We start from the raw sequence: 19976 nt of genomic DNA on the forward strand, positions 1-19976 counted from the left end.
TTGCAAACAAATACCCAAATTGGAAATTAGGTATTATTAAAATGCAGTGTTCGCCAAATATTACAATACAGGAACATGAAAATGGAACCTGTTAGGAAAGACTCTATGTAAAATGCACATTTTATAGAAATATATACTATGAAAAAATATCTCTTTAACCATTCTGGTATTTTCCCCCTCCCTTTTTTATGCTTGTTGTCTTGGAAGGAAGGGAGGGATGGAAGAGTGTAATTATGGGTGCATGGGTGCTATAGAATCTTAGACTCGGGATTGGTATTTATTCATCATAAGATGATAAGATGATGAAAGATAAGATAAATGAGATGAGATAAGATTTATTGTTATTTTTTACTTTGGGCACACAGGCCCACATTAAAAATGAAATTTTGTTGCCCGCTCTCAAAGGAAAGTAAATATCTAACCATGCACATTACATAACACACATATGCAATATACAAACACATACATATATACCTACACCAGACATGTCAAACACATGGCCTGCGAAGGGCCCAGTTCCAGCTTGTAGGGCACCTGCCACCCCAGCTGTGGCCCCGGCTAACCCCAGCCCACCACAGCCGTAGCCCGGCTCACCCCAGCCCAGCCAGGCACTCCCATGGGAATGTTCACGGGAGGCGGTGAGTGCACAGGGGCCAGCGGTGACCGGAAGCAGCCGCAGCCCTCCAGTCCCTCAGCTGCCCATCAGCCAGCGCACCCCGGGATCCGAAGCCCGTGCAGTGCAGGTGGGTTTGAATGCTGTGGCTGCCAGGCCCGGCCACCAAGCAGCAGTCAGAGGCACAGGGGGAAGGCATGGGATCCAGATGTGCCGGGCAGCCAGCCAGCCAGCCAGCTGCCCACCCTACCCAGCCATGGTGGGTGAGGACAAAGACAGACAGTGGATGTGAGTGCTGTGGCCACTTGCCTGGCCCTCTAAGCGGCAGGCGGAGGCAGAGCTGGGGGGGGAGGCATGCGATCTGGCCTGCCAGATGTGCCAGGCAGATGTGCCAGGCCTCCTGCCCGCCGCCACACCCCCAACTGCCTTGGCAAATGGGAAGGGAGAAGCCCCACCATCCCTGTTCTGCCTGAGCCCAGCCCCAGAACTGCCCCACGCACAGTCCGGGCATCCCCCTGGAAGTGGGGTCAGATTGTGGGGTTCTGGTGCACCAGGAGCTTGAGGGGTGGGCAAGGCACCTGCCCCTCCACCACCCAGAACCCTTTGCTGCCATCCAGAGACCCCTGCACAGCCCAAGAGGGATGGCAATGCTCCTCCGGTGGACCAGGCTCCATTGTTTACCCAAATCCCGTCCCCTTCTGCTGAAGACTTCTAGATCCCCCCCAACCCCGCCAGCCCCCTACAGGTGCATTCCAACAGGATGTCGAGCTGGCCACGCCCATTCAGTCAGCCACACACCCCGTTTCCCCCCCTCCAAGGGCAAAATGCTCATGCGTCCCTTAATGAAATCGAATTTGACACTCCTGACCTACACCTATACATATATACATAATATATATTAATCGCTGTCCATCTTGAATACATAGTGGAAAGACGAAGCTTGAGGGTTCACAAGGCTGATGCTATTGGAACAAAATTGTGACTGAATCTGGATGTTCTGCTTCGGATACCACGGAGCCTCCTCCCCCCAGAAGGTAACAAGGAAAACAAGTCGTGAAGAGGATGTGTCATGTCCCAGATAGTCTTGGGGACCTGTTCAAGCAACGCTTATGTGCTATGTCCTTATGAGAATGCATATTACTAAGAACATGTTTTAAAATGTTATTTTCAAGTGATGTGACTTGAAAAACTTTCCCTGTAACCTAGAACACAATAGAGCTAAAGAACTATTGAGGAGAAACAGAAGAAAGCATTTAGAAAAGATCCACATTTTTGACAATGGATTTCAGCTGCAACCGTTGTAGATGCTGGTTGCCAAGCGTCTGAATTTTGATCACATGACTGTGGAGATGCTGCAATGGTCCTAAGCGTGAAGACCACTGTACGTCACTTTATTCAGTGCCACTGCAACTGCAAACAGTCACTAAACGAATGGTTTTAAGTCAAGGACTACCTGTATTAACTGGCTGATCGCTGCAAAAACAAAAATCAGTCAAGAATGGCTGGTCCTGGTTTATTTCTAACTGCTTTCACCCCTCCTTCCCCATTTTTTTCCATCACGGTTTCCTGAAAATAGAATGACAAAGCAAACTTCAAAACAGAAAGCACTTAAAAACTGTTCCAAGCTGTATTTGAGAGGGAGGGAGGGAGGGAGGGAGGCTGTTCCTTTTAAGGGTTTTGTTTGTTTGTTTTGGCTTTAAAAGTTCAGAGAGGGAGGGGAAATACTCCATGAGAAAAACAAAGAACAAAAAAAGTTCTCCATTTACAAAGCATACAAAACTCTATAATTATAATCTGTACAAACTCAGATCCTGTTACAATATTTATAAAACCATCACTTAACCATGAATACTTTTATCTTCTTTTCTGCCTTCACTTTCTGAGAAAACACAGAATTATTGGGCACAAAGAAAGTCATCGGCTCCTTTCCCCCTTAGATTTGCACAGAGGGATCACAGTCTCGTTCGTATCCCAGGAATTTTTTTAAAAAAATACAAGATCAGAGCTGTGGTTTTTAAATCCATCACATATTTTTCCCCAGGAATGGTCTCTGAAGTATGTAGAGCTTAGAAGTTCCAAAGCAGACATATCAGCTGTATGATGAGATAAGAACCAAATCTTCCTGAAAAGGAAGGAAGGAAACTAGATTATTTCAGACAGCAGGCAGAAGAAGGATGGAACTGGTTTGACCTCGGTTTCCCAACACATGAGCTTCCTAGATACTGGGAATTTTGAGGCAAGAGCATACAGACAGAAAATCAGGGGAGAATGTTATAGTTCAGGGGTCCTCAACCTTAGCAACTTTAAGACTTGTGGACTTCAACTCCCAGAATTCCTCAGCCAGCTTTGCTGAAGTCCACAAGTCTTAAAGTTGCCAAGGTTGAGGACCCCTGTTACAGTTAGAATGTCCCCCACAAACCCTTCCCCCCAATTCTCTGTGTGAAGCAAATTTGTACATCAAGAAAAATCCTTCTCTTTCCTATAATTGTCTACTTTTCTGCACCTTGAACAATGCTAAAAAATGCATTTTTTAATGCAGCATTTTAACCCTTCCTGAATGTTGAACCAAAAGCAGCTATTTGTAATAAGAGGAAAAGACTGTGATGCAAAATAGGGGAGATCAATGCAACTTTTGGCACTGGCCAAGTTCCACTTGATACTAGAAGTGTCAATCAATTCAAATTCCTCCAGCATCTCCCATTGATTTCTCTGGTGCTTTGGCCTAGGAAAGTCTGCTCCTCCGTGGGGATAAAACCACCCACAACTCTTCCTGAGTTTCTTATATTGGCTGTTTTCCCTCAGGACTTTTTTTAAAAAATGGAGTAAGCTGCAAAACTCCACGGAAAGGTGGTCCATTCCTCATGCATCCCATCTGGGGAAGGCAAAGAGTCCTGGTGTCCATCATGAGTAGCTGAGGGGCATTCTCCTCCACAGGCCACCACACAGGCAGTTTTTGATCCATCGCTGCTCCCACTGCTTCACAGCTGTGGTCTTATTTGGGGAACGGAGCATCGTAACACAGCCGCACCTAAAGAGGAGACAAAATGGCACCCTGCTGAGAAACTTCCCCCAAAGGTGTAGAGCAAAAAAATTGTCTCCTCAAAAAATGTGTTAATATTTTTTTTACAGGGTCCCCTGCATGAGCCCAAGTGACTTTGGGTCAGGGGTCTTCAAACTTGGCCCTTTTATGACTTGTGGACTTCAACTCCCAGAATTCCTCAGCCTGGCTGAAGAATTCTGGGAGTTGAAATTCACAAGTGATAAAAGGGCCAAGTTTGAAGACCCCTGACAATCCCTCAGCCTGGCTGAGGAATTCTGGGAATTGAAGTCCACAAGTCATAAAAGGGCCAAGTTTGAAGACCCCTGACCCAAAGTCACTTGGGCTCAGCCCAACCCATCTCACAGGGTTGTGGCTGTGGGGAAAATAGGAGGAGGAAAGGAGTATTAGGTCATGTGACCATCCCCTATGGTCACGTGATCAAAATTCAGGTGCTTAACAACTGGCATGTATTTATAATGGCTGCACTGTCCTGGGGTCATGTGACCACCATTTGTAACCTTCCTAGCTGGCTTCTGACAAGCAAAGTCAATGGGGGAAGCCAGATTCAGTTAATAAACCGGGCAAAAAGGTCATAAAATGGAGCACAACCCACTTAACAGCTGTCTTGCTTAGCAATGGAAATTTTGGTCTCCATTTGGTCATACATCAAGGACTACCTGTACCTTATACCAGGTTTCTGCATATCCTCCACAACTTATAAAGAAAAGGGCCATCTTTAGGGCTTTGGTCTCAACTCTGTGTAGAAACCTGTTTACACCCTTTACAAACTTTGACCCACAACTGCAATTTCTCTCTGCTGTAAGGCAGGAAGAATCAGCACCATAGTTAAGTTGCAGTTAGGATTTATTGCTTAACCCTATCAACAAGACTCTAGTCACTAAATTGGCACTAGATAAGAAATCAATGGAATTCAAGAGGGCTTGGATGTAGGCCATTTGTGGGAACATAAGGAGTCTAGGCTGGTGCCCCACTTAATTCCACAACACACATACACACACATATACATAAACACACACAGAGAGAGCTCTGCCAGTTCTTCTCCTACATCAGCTTACCTTTAGTCAGTTGGGGATTAGGTTCAAAGTTTAAGAGAAATTATTTGGAGGATGAACTCTCCTTCCCTCAGCCTGGGATACTAACCTCGTACAGGACTTGCATTCTTCAGTAGGATAAGCTCCAAGATGGAGGCGCCGCAGGTGGTCAATCTTTGGGTACCCAGTTGTCCTGGGAATGAAGAAAACACTTGTTAGATAGCACAGTGCCAAATGCTATGGGAAGAGACAATCTTTCAGGATGATAACACAATGATGCCATCAAAAGAAGAAGACTGATTTCTCTGTCTCTATTTTTCCATTTAGGATAGGAGGGGGCAACAGCTTTCTAAAAGCTAACACAGTTGGGTTAGTGAAGGTTGCAAAGAGTTAATATACCCAATTTTGGTGCTTATTTTTTAAATAGTCAAGGAACAACACTGCTCTAAAACCAGTGACCTGCTTTTCCTAGGAGTTGCAAAATGGAGCTGAGGCTCATGTGGGCTGTGTAAAAATTAAGATTGAGGCTAATTTGGCCCCAGTCATCCTTAAGTCAAGGAACTTGTATTTCAGTATCTCTTTTCCTTCTGCTTGTTTTTAGCTGGATCTATTAAAACGGTGCTTTTCCAACTTGGTCACTTTAAGATGTATGGAGTTCATATGCTATGCTGGCTGAGGAATTCTGGGAGTTGAAGTCCACATGTCTTAAAGCGGTCAAGTTGGAAAAACACTGTGTTAAAGTGAGTTGATCTTTCAGCGAGTACTGTAAAAGCATTAAGTGAGAGTAAAATACATAAAGGACAATCCTTCTAGCATGCCAAGGAGCTTCCCTGTCGTGTCAAGAGAAAAACCAGGCTGCCCTCGATGCACCTGGAAAATGCATCGCACGGAACCGAAGTAGAGTGTCCAACGATTCCAAGAGGCTTTCCAAACTGCAGCCGGACAGGCTGCTTATTCTGCAGTTTGCTGATGATGGCATCGTTCACCGGAAGCCAATCCATGTTTGGGATGAGGAGCTGGCTGGGTAGGAGGCAGCATTCGTCGATCAAGGTATCGTCCGGCTCGCTGGGATGGCCTTCGTCACGACCTGCTCCAAGAGAAAAGGCTTTAGATCAAGGGTCTTCAAACTTGGCCCTTTAATGACTTGTGGACTTCAACTCCCAGAATTCCTTGGCCAGAGTGGCTACTGAGGAATTCTGGGAGTTGAAGTCCACAAGTCATTAAAGCATCAAGTTTGAAGATTCCTGCTTTAGATCATGTTTTTTGACCTTGGTCGCTTTAAGAGGTGTGGACTTCAACTCCCAGAATTTATGTGTATTGGATCACAAACATCTATTTTCACCTGGGAATTATTTCTAGATAAACTATGAAGGGGATTTCTATTTTTTTAAAAAAAAGATTATGTAAACAGGCAGCAAAAAATTGTTTCAGTGTAACTTCCATTATTTTATGGGAATGTTTTTTTAAAAAAATCCATTTCAAAGAAAAGAATCTCTGGGCCACAGGTAGCTTACCCATAAGATAGGACTATCTCGCCTCCTTCTTAATCATCTTAAAGTGAAAAATGAGGGTGCGTCACTAAAACAATATTGAAACAATCTGGATCAAAACCATTCTGGCCAAGCTTGGAAGTTTTTTGTTTTGCGCTCAAAATGTTCAAATGGCCCTCCTGAGCTTTGAATCCCACTTGGCATGTTCTGCACAGCATTTCTTTGTGCTTCAGACCTTCAAGCCACACCTCCCCCTAGTTTGGCACCACATCAGATCACTCACAGCATAACCACAATTTGGTAAGAAGTCGGAAGAGGAGGGACATGCTGTCCTGTGTATCAGATGTGGCTGTATAAATGGGAAGACAGCTTGGTTTCAAGAGGCCCCAGATCCGGATCATGACCATCAGCTCACGGAGCATGCCTAGGGAGGCCCCATCCCGGAGGAAACTGTGACCTGGACGAACAGGTCCTGATGCTGGTCCAGAACCCTAAGGGCAGAAAAAGGAAACTGAAGGTAGTCGAAGGCTGAAATGATGCACACAATGCTACAATTAACAGTATCGGTAGATTTATTGGTAGATAGAACAAAAGAAATGTTCAAATTGATTAGGAGTGTCAGGTCCCCAAACCCTTAGCCTTTACCTTGCATATGTATTCCACTTATGGGGCCTGCCATTCTATTGGGGGATGGGGAGCTTTGCATTGTTGCTGTTAGTTGCGAAGTCGTGTCCGACCCATCGCGTCCCCATGGACCACGTTCCTCCAGGCCTTCCTGTCCTCTACCATCTTCTGGAGTCCATTTAAGCTCACGCCTACTGCTTCAGTGACTCCATCCAGCCACCTCATTCTCTGTCGTCCCCTTCCTCTATTGCCCTCAATCTTTCCCAGCATTAGGCTCTTCTCCAGTGAGTCCTTCCTTCTCATTAGCTGGCCAAAGTACTTGAGTTTCAACTTTAGGATCTGGCCTTCTAAAGAGCAGTCAGGGTTGATCTCTTCTAGGACTGACCGGTTTGAACGCCTTGCAGTCCAGGGGACTCGCAGGAGTCTTCTCCAGCATTTTGCATTAGCTTGGGATAACTTTCACTTTCTACTCTCTCTTGCTGTCTCCATCCCCTTGAGAAAGGAATGGGTCTCCCTTATCAGGGAGACAGTTACAAAGAAATGGAACTGGAGAAGACCTTGAGATGCGCACCACCTGTGCCAGTTATCCGCCCTTCAGACCACCTGTGGATTGGCTGAATTTCAAATGGACATTATGACTTTGGTGGGAGGAGGAATATTGCTTGCTTAACTATACCGTTTCGGCAGGTTTTTCCCCGGATCTTGCCTTGATTTCCCTACTGTCACTGACCCCTAATAGAAGTATCCTTTTGAGACAATGCCTGTTTCAAGAGTTCTGCTTTCTTGGGTGATTAGTTGAAGTGGGTCCTTACAAGGAGCTTGAATTACCCTACAGCAGTGACCCTACACCAAATCTGACAATGACCCCATAATTTGCATTATGGATTAAATATCCTCAAATGTCCCTGTCTGCCCATCTTTGGAAATTCTGCCTCTGCTTTTGATTTCCAAAGCAAACCCATTATTTCTAATGAGGTTACTCATAATCATCCAGGCAGGATTGAGGATAAAGGGTTGAAGGCTACGCAAACTGTCTATCTTAACCAACAGTGGTTCTCTGGGACGGGCCCGTCTCACTTTCTTTGGTTAAAAATACCAGGGTTCAATAGTTAGGATTGCTTCAGTTTTAGAAACTTCAGCTAATGAAATAGGGCAGCTTTAACTGATTCAGTAAGTGAAGCAAATCTGCATAAATAAGAATAAGAAATAAAATATTCAACAGAAAGCGATGGCACTTGCACTGGGTACACCACTTATGGCTAGGAACCCCGATTTAATTAGCTGGGTTCTAAATGGGATAGTATACCAGTACATGCACTCTGTTTATTTCGTAGGCTAAATGAACAAGAAAGGATGTATAACAGCTGGATCCACACGGATCATTAAACACATTGCATAAACTAAGTCACTTTGCTATAATGGTTAAGGCATCAGTCCAGAAATTGGGAGACTGAGAATTGCAGTCCTGTCTTAAGCATGAAGTTAGCTGAGTGATCTTCTCATCCTCTTTCAACCGTAAGAAAAAGGCTGTGGCAAACTACTTCTGAAATCTGCAAGAACCTCTGTAAGCATTTTCCGGACAAAAAAATAAACAATCAAAAACAACCTTCTTGTTAAAAACTGGCTTATAATTCTTGTTTTTCAAACTTGGTAACTTTTAGGTATGCAGACTTCAATTCCCATGACCTATGCTGGCTGGGGAATTCTGGCAGCTGAAATTTATATATCTTTAAAGTTGCCAAGTTGAAAAAAGCACCAGTCTAGCCATTTTGCTCCAATAAACCATAAACTCACATATAATGGGCTCTTTCTTCCTGATTTGTTTGGGTGCAGGGTAAAACAAAGAGGCACCATTTATTATTATACACCGTTATTATTAAGTCAAGATTCCTGGTTCAAAAATAATGTGTGATCAACACTGTAGCTACAGTCTTTATACTATATGTGGCAACTGAAAAGAGATGGGCCGCGGAGAAGAGGCATTCCTTTCTCTGTATGTAAAGGACAATAGTGAATTTGATGCAAAAGTTTACCCTCCATTAAGCCAACAGCATCATGGGGCATCTGAGTCTCACCTGGTTCGGGAGACTGGCGAGCAAATAGAGCACAAAGTCCCCAACCCACTGGATCAATTGTTGGAGAGATTGCAAGGTGGTCATCTCCAGCACAAATTCTTCTGTCTTCAAATTAATCATCACTTTGTCGATATCTGGAAGGATCAACAGGAGGAAACTTCAAGGAGATAGATAGAGATTAGACATTAGGAAGAACTGTCATTCAGTGGATCAGGTCAGCGCAAGGAATGGTTTCTTCCCCTTCATTGGAGGGTTTCAAATGGAGGCTGGATAATCATTGTTCAAGGACGATGAAGTGCGGTGCTTCTTAACCTTGACAGTTTGAAGATGTCTGGACCTCAACTCCCAGAATTCTCCCAATACAAGTAGTCCCTGTTCAGTGACTGTTTGCAGTTATGACGGTGGTGAAAAAGCTTTGTGACTGATCGTCACATTTACAAGCTTAGCAGATCCGTAAAGCAAAGGAAAGTTGAAATAAGATTGTAGCTCAGTCATGGTTTCAATTAGTCATTGCTTCATTTAATGACTAAGATGCCAGTCAAAATTATGGTTGCTAAACGAGGACTACCTATATATTTAGGCAAGAAAAACCAAATGCACAGGTATAGTATAGGGGGTACCTTGCTCAATAGTAGAACTGTGAGAGGGATCTCAGAGTCCTAGTAGACAATCACTTAAATATGAGCCAGCAGTGTGCTGCAGCTGCCAAAAAAGCCAACACAGTGCTGGGCTGCATTAACAGAGGGATAGAATCAAGATCACATGAAGTGTTAATACCACTTTACAATGCCTTGGTAAGGCCACACTTGGAATACTGCATCCAGTTTTGGTCACCACGATGTAAAAAAGATGTTGAGACTCTAGAAAGAGTACAGAGAAGAGCAACAAAGATGATTAAGGGACTGGAGGCTAAAACATATAAGGAACAGCTGCTGGAATTGGGTATGTCTAGTTTAGCGAAGAGAAGGATGAGGGGGGACACGATAGCAGTGTTCCAATATCTCAGGGGCTGCCACAAAGAAGAGGGTGGGGTCAAGCTATTCTCCAAAGCGCCTGAAGGCAGGATGAGAAGCAACGGATGGAAACTGATCAAGGAGAGAAGCAACTTAGAACTAAGGAGAAACTTCCTGACAGTTAGAACAATTAACCAATGGAACAACCTGCCTCCAGAAGCAGTGAATGCTCCAACACTGGAAGTTTTTAAGAAGAGATTGGACAGCCATTTGTCTGAAATGGTGTAGGGTTCCTGCCTGAGCAGGGGGTTGGACTCGATGACCTACAAGGTCCCTTCCAACTTTATTATTATTATTACAAATTGCAATTTTATTTTACAACATGCCTATATTTGAAGGGAAAAAACATGTCCCTTATATAAAAATATATTCCTTATATACCATATACAGGTAGTTCTCAACTTACAACCACAACACAAAATTTCTATTGCTAAGCGAGACAATTTTTAAGTGAGTTTTGCCCCATTTTATGACCTTTCTTGTCACAGTTGTTAAGTGAATCACTAGAGTTGTTAAGTTAGTAACACTGTTTTTTCAGTGAATCTGACTTCTCCATTGACTTTGCTGGTCAGAAGATCACAAAAGATGATCACATGATCTCCAGGATACTGCAACCGTCGTAAATTTGAGTGGATTACCAAGCGTCTGAATTTTGATCACGTGACCATGGGGATGCTACAACAGTCATAAATGTGAAAGATGGCCATAAATCACTTTTTTTCAGTGCCATTGTAACTTCAAATGGTTACTAAATGAGCTATTGTGAATCAAGGACTACCGGTATATTAAAGCTTAAATTTAAAAAATTGGAGACATTCCTAAAGCAGCATGTTTCATCAAATCTATTATGAATGAACAATTTGGACCCAATTCATTAGTCATTTCTTTTAAATTTCTTTTCTTGAGAATTGTGTGGGTGAATAGTTGGCCACAATTTGTTAGTTCCTTCAAGTTGACTAACTTCTAGTTTTTCTTTACTCTTGGATACTCACAGACACAGACGAATTGATAAAATGAGAGGATAAGAATAATTATTTTGCCCTGCCCTTTCAGTGTGCGTTGATGCCCATCAATTAACAGAGAAGGCTTCAGTCATGGAGCTTGGCCACCATTTGGACATTTTGATTCTTCTACCCTACATGGACAACTTTGAAAATAGAAAAGGGAGCTTCCCCCCCCCCCACCCTCTCCTTTGGAAAATCTAGCAGACCGAGAGAGGATCAGCCCCTTTGAACATACCTATATCGGTGATCTTGGCACAGATCTCAGTAAGCCTGTCCCCAGGAGTCTTGTCGGGCGTGTTGAGGACTGGGGGCCGGAGCAGGGATTTCAGGGTGCAGCTGATGGCGATCAGGAAAAGCTTAGCATGGTAGTCGCAAACTCTGGCCACCGTACTGGAGGAGAGCTTGCAAAGTGAGGCCTTCATGGCAATGATGCGCGTGGAGAGGACCTGTCAAAGGAGGGACCTGATCACCCCTGAGAACGCTGCTCCTTTCAGCAAGGAGATCCACACATTAAAGTCAACAAATAAATGACACCGATTAACTTCTAGCAGTTCACGTTTCCCTGATCCCAAAAATGTTTACTCCAAATGCAATTGGCTAACCACGATTTAACCCTAATGAAACCATGGTTTAAACACACAACAGACTGAGCCCAGGCACCATTATATGCCCAGGTAACCCCACTATTCTGTGAGCTGCACTGCCCTCCTCTCCCCCCAATCAGCTTCCAGGTACAATTCAATTATTACCTAAAAAGCCCTATACAGATAGTCCTTGACTTATGACTACAAATTCCATATCCAAATGGAATTTCAGTCGTTAAGTTGCTGTGGTGGTTAAGTCGAGGCACTTGATTGCAGGCAACCATTTTTACAGCAGTCATTAGGCCAATCGTGACACTGTAAGTCCGAATCACATAGTCATTAAGTGAATAATGCGGTCATTAAGCAAGTCCATCCTCCTGAAGAAAGAATGGCAAAAACAGCAGCAACTTGTGGTCACACGACCACAGGACACTGGTTGTAAATGTGAGCCGGTTGCCAAGTATCCGAAATATAGTCATATGACCACGGGAGGAGAGGGGAAGGTTGACTTACTTTCAAGCAGAATTCCAGGTGGGAATCAAGATGGGAACCCGCAAATGAAGGTAAATATACATATCCCAGGATCTAGGTCAGTCATCGGGACCAGAGGTTTAGTCTTCCAAGCATTCGGATTCGTGCTGGAACCCATCCTGAGGGAATACTGGAATACGTGCTTTGGCCTATTCTGTGAATCGAATTTATGTGGGTGCCTTCCTATTGGTTGATTGGTATATTGAGGAACAGTAATTGGCTGTTGTTTCCTTGTGTTTCCAAGCCCCTCGGCTCCTAAGTACCTGATAAGCTGGTGGTAAATCAGCACACCTGTTGACTGACAAAGGGCCCAATTCCCAGGCTTCAATCATTTCCCTGGCTATTTTTGTGCCTGCTCAGCCAACAATCTTAGCTGAATTGAATATATGTTTCAAAGATGGGAACTCACCTGCTGCAGGGCGGCATTCTGGCGCATGTATTCCTCATGCAGCTTTTCCACCAGATTCTGCACCATGCCGGGCTGGACGTGAAGCAGGATGTCCCACCAATCATACCCTGTCACCATACAGTACTCCAACAGGAAAAGCAAGTGACGGAGAGAAATATTCATATCCAGAACATGACCCATGGAGGGAGAGATCCGGAACATGCTAAGCTGCAGAGAGCAAGGGGACAGAAATGACACGTCGGATGCAGCCAGGAAGTCAATTACCTCCATCTTCCGGGGGGGGGGGGGGTCCCTGTTCAGTCATATTTTTTTTAATAACTCCCTTTGGCAAGATTAATGCTTGGCACATTCCAGGATTCTGCTCTTGTTTGAATCAGGGAGCTGCCAGCATTGCTTGCCCGATTGTGAAACTTGATTCATTTGTTTGAGCTATCTGGCCTCCCAGGGTTGGCAATAATTCTTTGTTTTGCCCAGGTTGGTCTCAGAGAAAATGAAAGAATTTCCAATTAAATGCAAAACAAAGGGGCACTTCCTTTACAAAACTTTGGACTTATTTATGGGAGTCCCTGCAACAAGCTGTAGGGATAGCCAATAATTTAAAGGCCTTCAAAAGGAGGTTACTTGGATTCATAGTGGAGGGAGCAAATAAGCTTATTGGCAGGGCTTAATATGCCTTTCCAATCAGAACAGACCGAAACAGTTTATGTAGTTTGTTAACGTAAACTTGCAGGGGTTCTCAACCGTGGCAACTTTAAGACTTGTGGACTTCAACTCCCAGAATTCCTCAGCCAGCAAAGCTGGCTGAGGAATTCTGGGAGTTGAAGTCCACAAGTCTTAAAGTTGCCAAGGTTGAGAACCCCTGAGTCGTAAAGAAAGTTAAAATGTACAGATCAAATGTTACCATTCAAAACCCAGCTGTGGAGACAAGTAAAACTTTTCATTCATTAATCTTCATATTACAGGAAGTACCAGCTCACAAAAGTGAAATGCCTGGGTAAAAAACAACACAGGGAGATAGAGATGCCCGATGTCTTGGAAACATTTAGCTGTCCGCTCTTTGAATCCGGAAGCCGGTGAGAGGATTTTTCTTATGATCCAATCCAGCTCTTATGTTTTTTGTCTTGGAAAAAGGGAAACTATAAGTAATTCTTGACTAATGGCCACAATTGTGCCAAAAATTTCTGTGGCTAAAAGCAAGGCAGTTCCTTTAAGTGAGCTGTGCCCCATTTTATGACCTTTTTGCCACAGTTAAGTGAATTGTTTCAGGCGCTGGGTGAATCACGCAGTTGGTAAACGAATCTGACTTCCCCCGTTGACTTTGCTTGTCAGAAGCTGGCTGGGAAGATTAATAATAATAATAAGAATAGTAATAATAAAGTTGGAAGGGACCTTGTAGGTCATCAAGTCCAACCCCCTGCTCAGGCAGGAACCCTACACCGTTTCAGAAAAATGGCTGTCCAGTCTCTTCTTAAAAACCTCCAGTGTTGGAGCATTCACCGCTTCTGGAGGCAGGTTGTTCCACTCGTTAATTGTTCTAACTGTCAGGAAGTTTCTCCTTATTCTAGCTTGCTTCTCTCTTTGGTTAGTTTCCACCCGTTGCTTCTTGTTCTGCCTTCAGGTGCTTTGGAAAATAGATTGACTCCCTCTTCTTTGTGGAAGCCCCTGAGATATTGGAACACTGCTATCATGTCCCCCCTCGTCCTTCTCTTCCTTAAACTAGACATACCTAATTCCAGCAACCGTTCCTTATATGTTTTAGCCTCCAGTCCCCTAATCATCTTTGTTGCTCTTCTCTGTATTCTTTGTAGTCTCAGCATCTTTTTTACATTGTGGTGACCAAAACTAGATGCAGTATTCCAAGTGTGGCCTTACCAAGGCATTGTAAAGTGGTATTAATACTTCAGATGACCTTGATCCTATCCCTCTGTTAATGCAGCCCAGCACTGTGTTGGCTGGTGATCAGATGACCCCAGGTCAGTGCAATTGTCATAAATACATGCCAGTTGCCAATTGCCCAAATTTTGACTACGATGGTAGTGTGAAAACTGGTCATAAGTCACTGTTTTCAGGGCCATTGTAATTTGGAATGGTCATCAAACAAATGGTTATAACTTGAGGAGTACCTGTAAGAATCTTTCTTGGCCTCCCTGTTTTAAATACTATGGCAGTGGTGGCGAACCTATGGCACGGGTGCCAGAGGCAGCACTCAGAGCCCTCTCTGTGGGCACTTCTCTGAACTGCTGGCGGCGGGCTGTGGAGCCCCAGAGTGCGCCAGTCAAGCGGCCGGCAGGCTGTGGTTGCTGACGGACACTGTTGGCCCCCCTGCACCCGCTGGCCTCTGTGTGTGGGGGCTGATGGTGTCAGGCAGCAGCCGCCCCGGCCCCTGCCTCACCTCGCCCTGCAATAATAGCACCCCTGCCCTGCCTCGCCTTGCCTTGCCTCACTCCGCAGGACGAGCCTCCTGCCCACCACCCCACCTGCCAGAGACCCCTGGATCTCCCCCAACCCTGCCCGGCCCCCACAGGCGTCCCTCCCCACGAGCAAAATCGAGGTGACCATGCCCACCTTGGCCACACCCATCCAGTCTGCCATGACCACCACAGCCACTCCCACCCAGTGGGCCATGCCCAACTGGCACCCGGTGATAAATAAGTAGATTTTGGGTTGCTGTTTGGGCACTCGATCTCTAAAAGGTTCACCATCACTGTACTATGGGGATCTTACTCTGTACTCCCAAACATACCTTTCCATGGCTATCGATCCCAACTAAGGCCAGTGACGTCCAAGACATCTGCATAGCTTTGAAGTAGACCAGAGGGCCGGAAGTTCTCTGGCGTTTGATGGTCTGCTCATCCACCGGGCGCTGAGAGGTTGAGCCGTAAAACACTGCCATGGTTTGCAAGGAGAGGCGGTTGATGATGTGGACGCTGCCATCATGGAAAGCAAGTGCCAGGCCTGGAGCAGAGGTGGGTAGCAAAAAAAAAAAAAAAAGAGAGAGAGAGATTTTAAAAATGTTTTACAAAGAGAAGCAGGCTGTATTCCTTCTGGAATATTCTATTGTTTTATCCCCGAGCAAGCCAATCCAACATCGCTGTTGGGAGACGCTTCTGCTCACCACTTAGTGGCAAATTACTAAATGGTACTTACTAAATAAAGTTCTAATTAGGAACAGAAAAAGTTGCAGCTATGATTCCCAGTGCTTGATAGCCCATTTTTAGGCATTTATAATTTTCTTATGAGAGCCAGTTCAGTGTACAGGTAGTTCTCCACTGAGGGCTGGTCGCTTAGCGGCCCTTTGAATTTTAGATGGAGCTATCTGGGGGGCTACTTATGACCTTCCGTTGGTCACTCCCCTGCGGCCCAGAACAGGAAGTTGGAGGTCCAGCTTTGAAACTGGCATGGGGGAACCTTGGAACTTTCCAAGAAGGGATCACACTAGCAATAGCAAGAGCACTTAGACTTACCATATATGCCGGCGTACAAGGCGACCCGGCGTATAAGACGACCCCCGTCTTTATCGCCGGGCCACATTCCTAGAACGTCGTCTTATACGCCGGAAACTACCAGTATTTCCGGTGTATAAGACGACTCGGCGTATAAGACGACCCCCGTCTTTGGCGCCGATTTCAACGCTCGCGGAAGTCACCTTATACGCTGGCATTTACAGTATATACTGTTCTATAGTGCTTTAAAGCAGCTGTGTCCAATCTTTCTGATTCGGCAGACCGGCAGAGGCGGTGGCGGGGGGGGGGAAGATGGGATGATTTCACGTGTGCACTCGCCCATCACTTCTGTGGCCCAATTCAGAATGGGCCACGGACCAGGGGTTTGGGACCCCTGCTTTAAAGCACCTGAGCGGTTTACAGAGTCTGCATATTTCCCCCCCAAAATTTGGGTCCTCATTTTACCGACTTCAGAAGGATGGATAGCTGAGTTAACCTTGAGCCCGTCAGGATCGAACTCCTGGCTGTGAGCAGAATTGCCCTGCAATACTGCATTAAAACGACTGCGTCAAACACAACACTAGTTTTTTTTTTCATATCTGATAAGACTATACATCCAAGAAAAACTTTCCTCACCTAAACCCGGGTAGAACTTGGTGTCACTTGCTACCTTCAAATCAGTGCTGGTCAAAGAAATTGGCAGTTTGGGTAATGCCACAGCAGAAACTCGGTCCAGGTCATTAGTGGCTGAAAGGATCCGCCATTTCAAGATCATCGGCGGCTTGTCCCCAACTTAGAAATGAGAGGAAGAGGATCATTAAAGTACTGCAAAAAGCATTTGGTAATGGAACTTCCTTCCTTTCTGCTTAGCATGATCAGATTACCGAAATTTTCTAGATGTGTTTGGGACTGCAATTCCCAGAAATCTGAGCAGCATGGATACTGAGAATTCTTTGGGTGTGCTGGCTACTCAGAATTCAGGGAATTGTAATCCTGAAATTTCTGGAGAGGCCTGGTTTGGAAGAGACTGTATTATGTCACCTTCTGCGGCAGTGGTTCTCAACCTGTGGGTCGGGACCCCATTTGGGTCGAACGACCATTTCACGAGGGTCGCCAAACAATGCAGTCCGCCATTTTTTTCCCCTTTTCCCTTAGCTGTGCTACTCCCTTTTATTCTATTGGCTTTTGAAAGCCAATAGAATAGACTCTCTTGAATAGAGTCTAATTCTATTGGCTTTCAAAAGCCAATAGGAATTGTCCAGGCTGTCTCTGCCCTGCTGAGCCCGCCAAAAGTCCCATTCTGCAAACGGTGCTGCACCAGTTGAGTAGTCCTCAACTTATGACCGGTTGAGTAGTCTTCGACTTACGACCAGTTGGGGGGTCGCGGCATTAAAAAGGTTGAGAACCACTGTTCTACGGCAAGATGAGCGGCATATAAATTTGGTAAATAAATAATTTTGCATTCAGAAAAGCAAACTGAACTAAGATACACATATAAAACTAGTTTTCTTGTATTCCTAAGACACCACAGCTGAAAGAATATTGCATGGTCTGAAAAATCTATGTATTTTACACACAGGTCACCTAGGATTTTTTTTTTTCAAAATTATACTAAGGCCTTCTTCAAACTGTTATCAAATGTATTGTTTTTAAACAAAAGGAGCAGAAATTCAGCTCTGAATTTCTCAGGTCAAGATGTACCAATTTAATGACTTCTCGCCTGAGGAAGAATCAAAAGAAGCTCATTTCCAGAGGGAAATGGCTGTGATGAGAATGTGTTGCCAGGTGATTTCCTGTGCAAACACAACAATTAAACATCATCTGTGGGTTTGATTGCTCTCGGTTAGAAAATTTGCTCCTGCTGTGCTGGGATGAGGGAGATAAATAGAAGGAAGGTTGGAAAGAAATGAGCTATAATAAGGGAGATAAAGAGAAGGAAAGGTGGAAAGAAAAGAGCATTTTTTTTCATTGGCAACACAACCACATCCATGAAAAACAAGTTATTCATATGGGAAAAGCAGAATTCTAGTTTCACCTTAGGCATGAAAGCCAGCTGGGTGACTCTGGGCCAATCCCCAGAAGACTGTGAGTTCTAATCCTGCCTTAGATATAAAAAAACTGCTAGGGACTTTGGGCCAATTCCCAGGAGATTGTGAGTTCTAGTCCTGCTTTAGGCATGAAAACTGGCTGGGTGACTTTGGGCCAATCCCCAGGAGACTGTGAGTTGTAGTCCCGCCTTAGACAGGAAAGCAGCGGGTGACTTTGGGCCAATCCCCAGAAGACTTCGTCCCAATCCCAAGATTCTGCCTATGCTTTTCCTGCCTCGTTGCTTGGGCTAGAATTGCAGTTTACAGGTTTCAAACTCCCCGATCTGACCAGTCAGGAATCCAGGTTGACTTCAACCAAATGAGAAGAAGCCATTTTTCACCTGAGTTCTTTCTATACCTGCTACTTTACTCACCTGTGGGGGAAATCTGCTGGAAAATGTTGTTAACCGGCAGTCCTTCTTTCCGGAGTGACCAGCATTCCACAATGCTATTGTTCTGACTGGAGGCACACAGCAGCATCTGGAGAAGGAGGGAAGGCCAGATAGAACAATGTTATCAACCTTAGAAACGTTAAGATGCATGGACTTCAACTCCCAGAATTCCCCAGCCAGCTTGCTGAAGTTATGAAACACTGGTTAGTATATAACTCCAGAGGCATGTAATATAAACACCTGGGAAGACCACACTGGATAAAGGCAAGTGGATTCAGGCCTAGCCTCCTCTTCCATAGTTGTGCTCTAGGATAGGAGTGGGAAACTGATCCAGATGCAGCTCACCTGCCACTTGCTTCAGAGTTCACTGGAAGCTCCTTCCCCTATTTGTTCATTGTTCATCCAGAATAGGGGTATCAAACTGGCAGCCCGCAGGCTGGATGAGTCACATGCAGGCCACGCCCACCCCGGCTCCACAAAGGCAAAAAACATCACGATATGTCACGATAAATTATGTGACGCGATCGAGTTTGACATCCGTGATCTAGAACGTTTCTCAAACTTGTAACTTTAAGATGCGTGAACTTCAACTCCCAGAATTCTCCAGCTAGCATGCTGACTGGCAGGGAGATTCTAAGAGTTGAAGCTCACATGTCTTAAAAGTCCCCAAGTTTGAAAAACATTGTTCTGGAATGCCTAATGTCAGCTCCAGCAGCTGTTTAAAATTCAAAGAAATTAGAAAAAGACAAAGATTACTATGAGAAGACAGCATCTCCATATATGGGTAGATGTATGTGAGGGAGTGCATATCCACATGTCTCTGTGCATGCATGCCCTTGAGTGAAGAATAAGCTCTGTACATACTGATCTATAGCTTTTGCTGACTTCCAAGATATAACCTGCTGGAGAAGAATCCTGCGAGTCCCTTGGACTGCAAGGCATTCAAACCGGTCAGTCCTAGAAGAGATCAACCCCGACTGCTCTTTAGAAGGCCAGATCCTGAAGTTGAAACTCAAATACTTTGGCCATCTAATGAGAAGGAAGGACTCACTGGAGAAGGACCTAATGCTGGGAAAGATTGAGGGCAATAGAAGGGGACGACAGAGAATGAGATGGCTGGATGGAGTCACTGAAGCAGTAGATGTGAACTTAAATGGACTCCAGAAGATGGTAGAGGACAGGAAGACCTGGAGGAACGTTGTCCATGGGGTCACGATGGGTCGGACATGACTTCGCAATTAACAACAACAAGAAGAAGATATAACCATTCTCCAAAGATAATCTGTGAAGGAATGAAGCTCTTGGGACCAAAGCAATTCACTGCTCTTTTTCCATGATACAGGTAGTCCTCGACTTATAACTCGAATGGAACCTGCTTATTATGGTCATAAGTTGTAATGGTCATAAAATGGCTCACCCACATGACAGCACTAAAGTTACAACTTTTTTTGCAGCAGTCATTAAGCAGACGCTGTGGTCATTAAATGAACCCATTTCTTGCTATAACCCAGTTTTACGAAAAACAGAAGTAAATGCTGATTTTCATCAAAAACATTATAAAATATGGTCATATGTCCACGGGACACTACAAATGGCCATACATGTGATCATATGACCTT

At 44.7% G+C, this 19976-nt stretch overlaps 1 protein-coding gene across 3 annotated transcripts in view; it reads right to left on the reverse strand.

Annotated features, from left to right (window-relative positions):
* Window positions 1-319: 319 nt before the first annotated feature.
* Window positions 320-19976, reverse strand: part of MED16 (mediator complex subunit 16) — a 31564-nt gene continuing 11907 nt past the window's right edge. For all 3 annotated transcript variants that reach the window (XM_039334731.1, XM_039334730.1, XM_039334732.1), the window contains exons 7-16: window positions 18340-18445; window positions 16515-16670; window positions 15179-15390; window positions 12436-12642; window positions 11147-11357; window positions 8895-9028; window positions 6479-6686; window positions 5576-5792; window positions 4815-4898; window positions 320-3641 (exon numbers count right to left, since the gene is read on the reverse strand). In XM_039334731.1, the coding sequence (XP_039190665.1) occupies window positions 3515-3641; window positions 4815-4898; window positions 5576-5792; window positions 6479-6686; window positions 8895-9028; window positions 11147-11357; window positions 12436-12642; window positions 15179-15390; window positions 16515-16670; window positions 18340-18445 (1662 nt within the window). In that variant the 3' untranslated portion in view covers window positions 320-3514. The remainder of the gene's footprint in view (window positions 3642-4814; window positions 4899-5575; window positions 5793-6478; window positions 6687-8894; window positions 9029-11146; window positions 11358-12435; window positions 12643-15178; window positions 15391-16514; window positions 16671-18339; window positions 18446-19976) is intronic.

This window comes from Crotalus tigris, unplaced genomic scaffold, assembly GCF_016545835.1.
Source record: "Crotalus tigris isolate CLP2741 ecotype Arizona unplaced genomic scaffold, ASM1654583v1 scf7180000017633.3093840, whole genome shotgun sequence".
Lineage (NCBI taxonomy): Eukaryota > Metazoa > Chordata > Lepidosauria > Squamata > Viperidae > Crotalus > Crotalus tigris.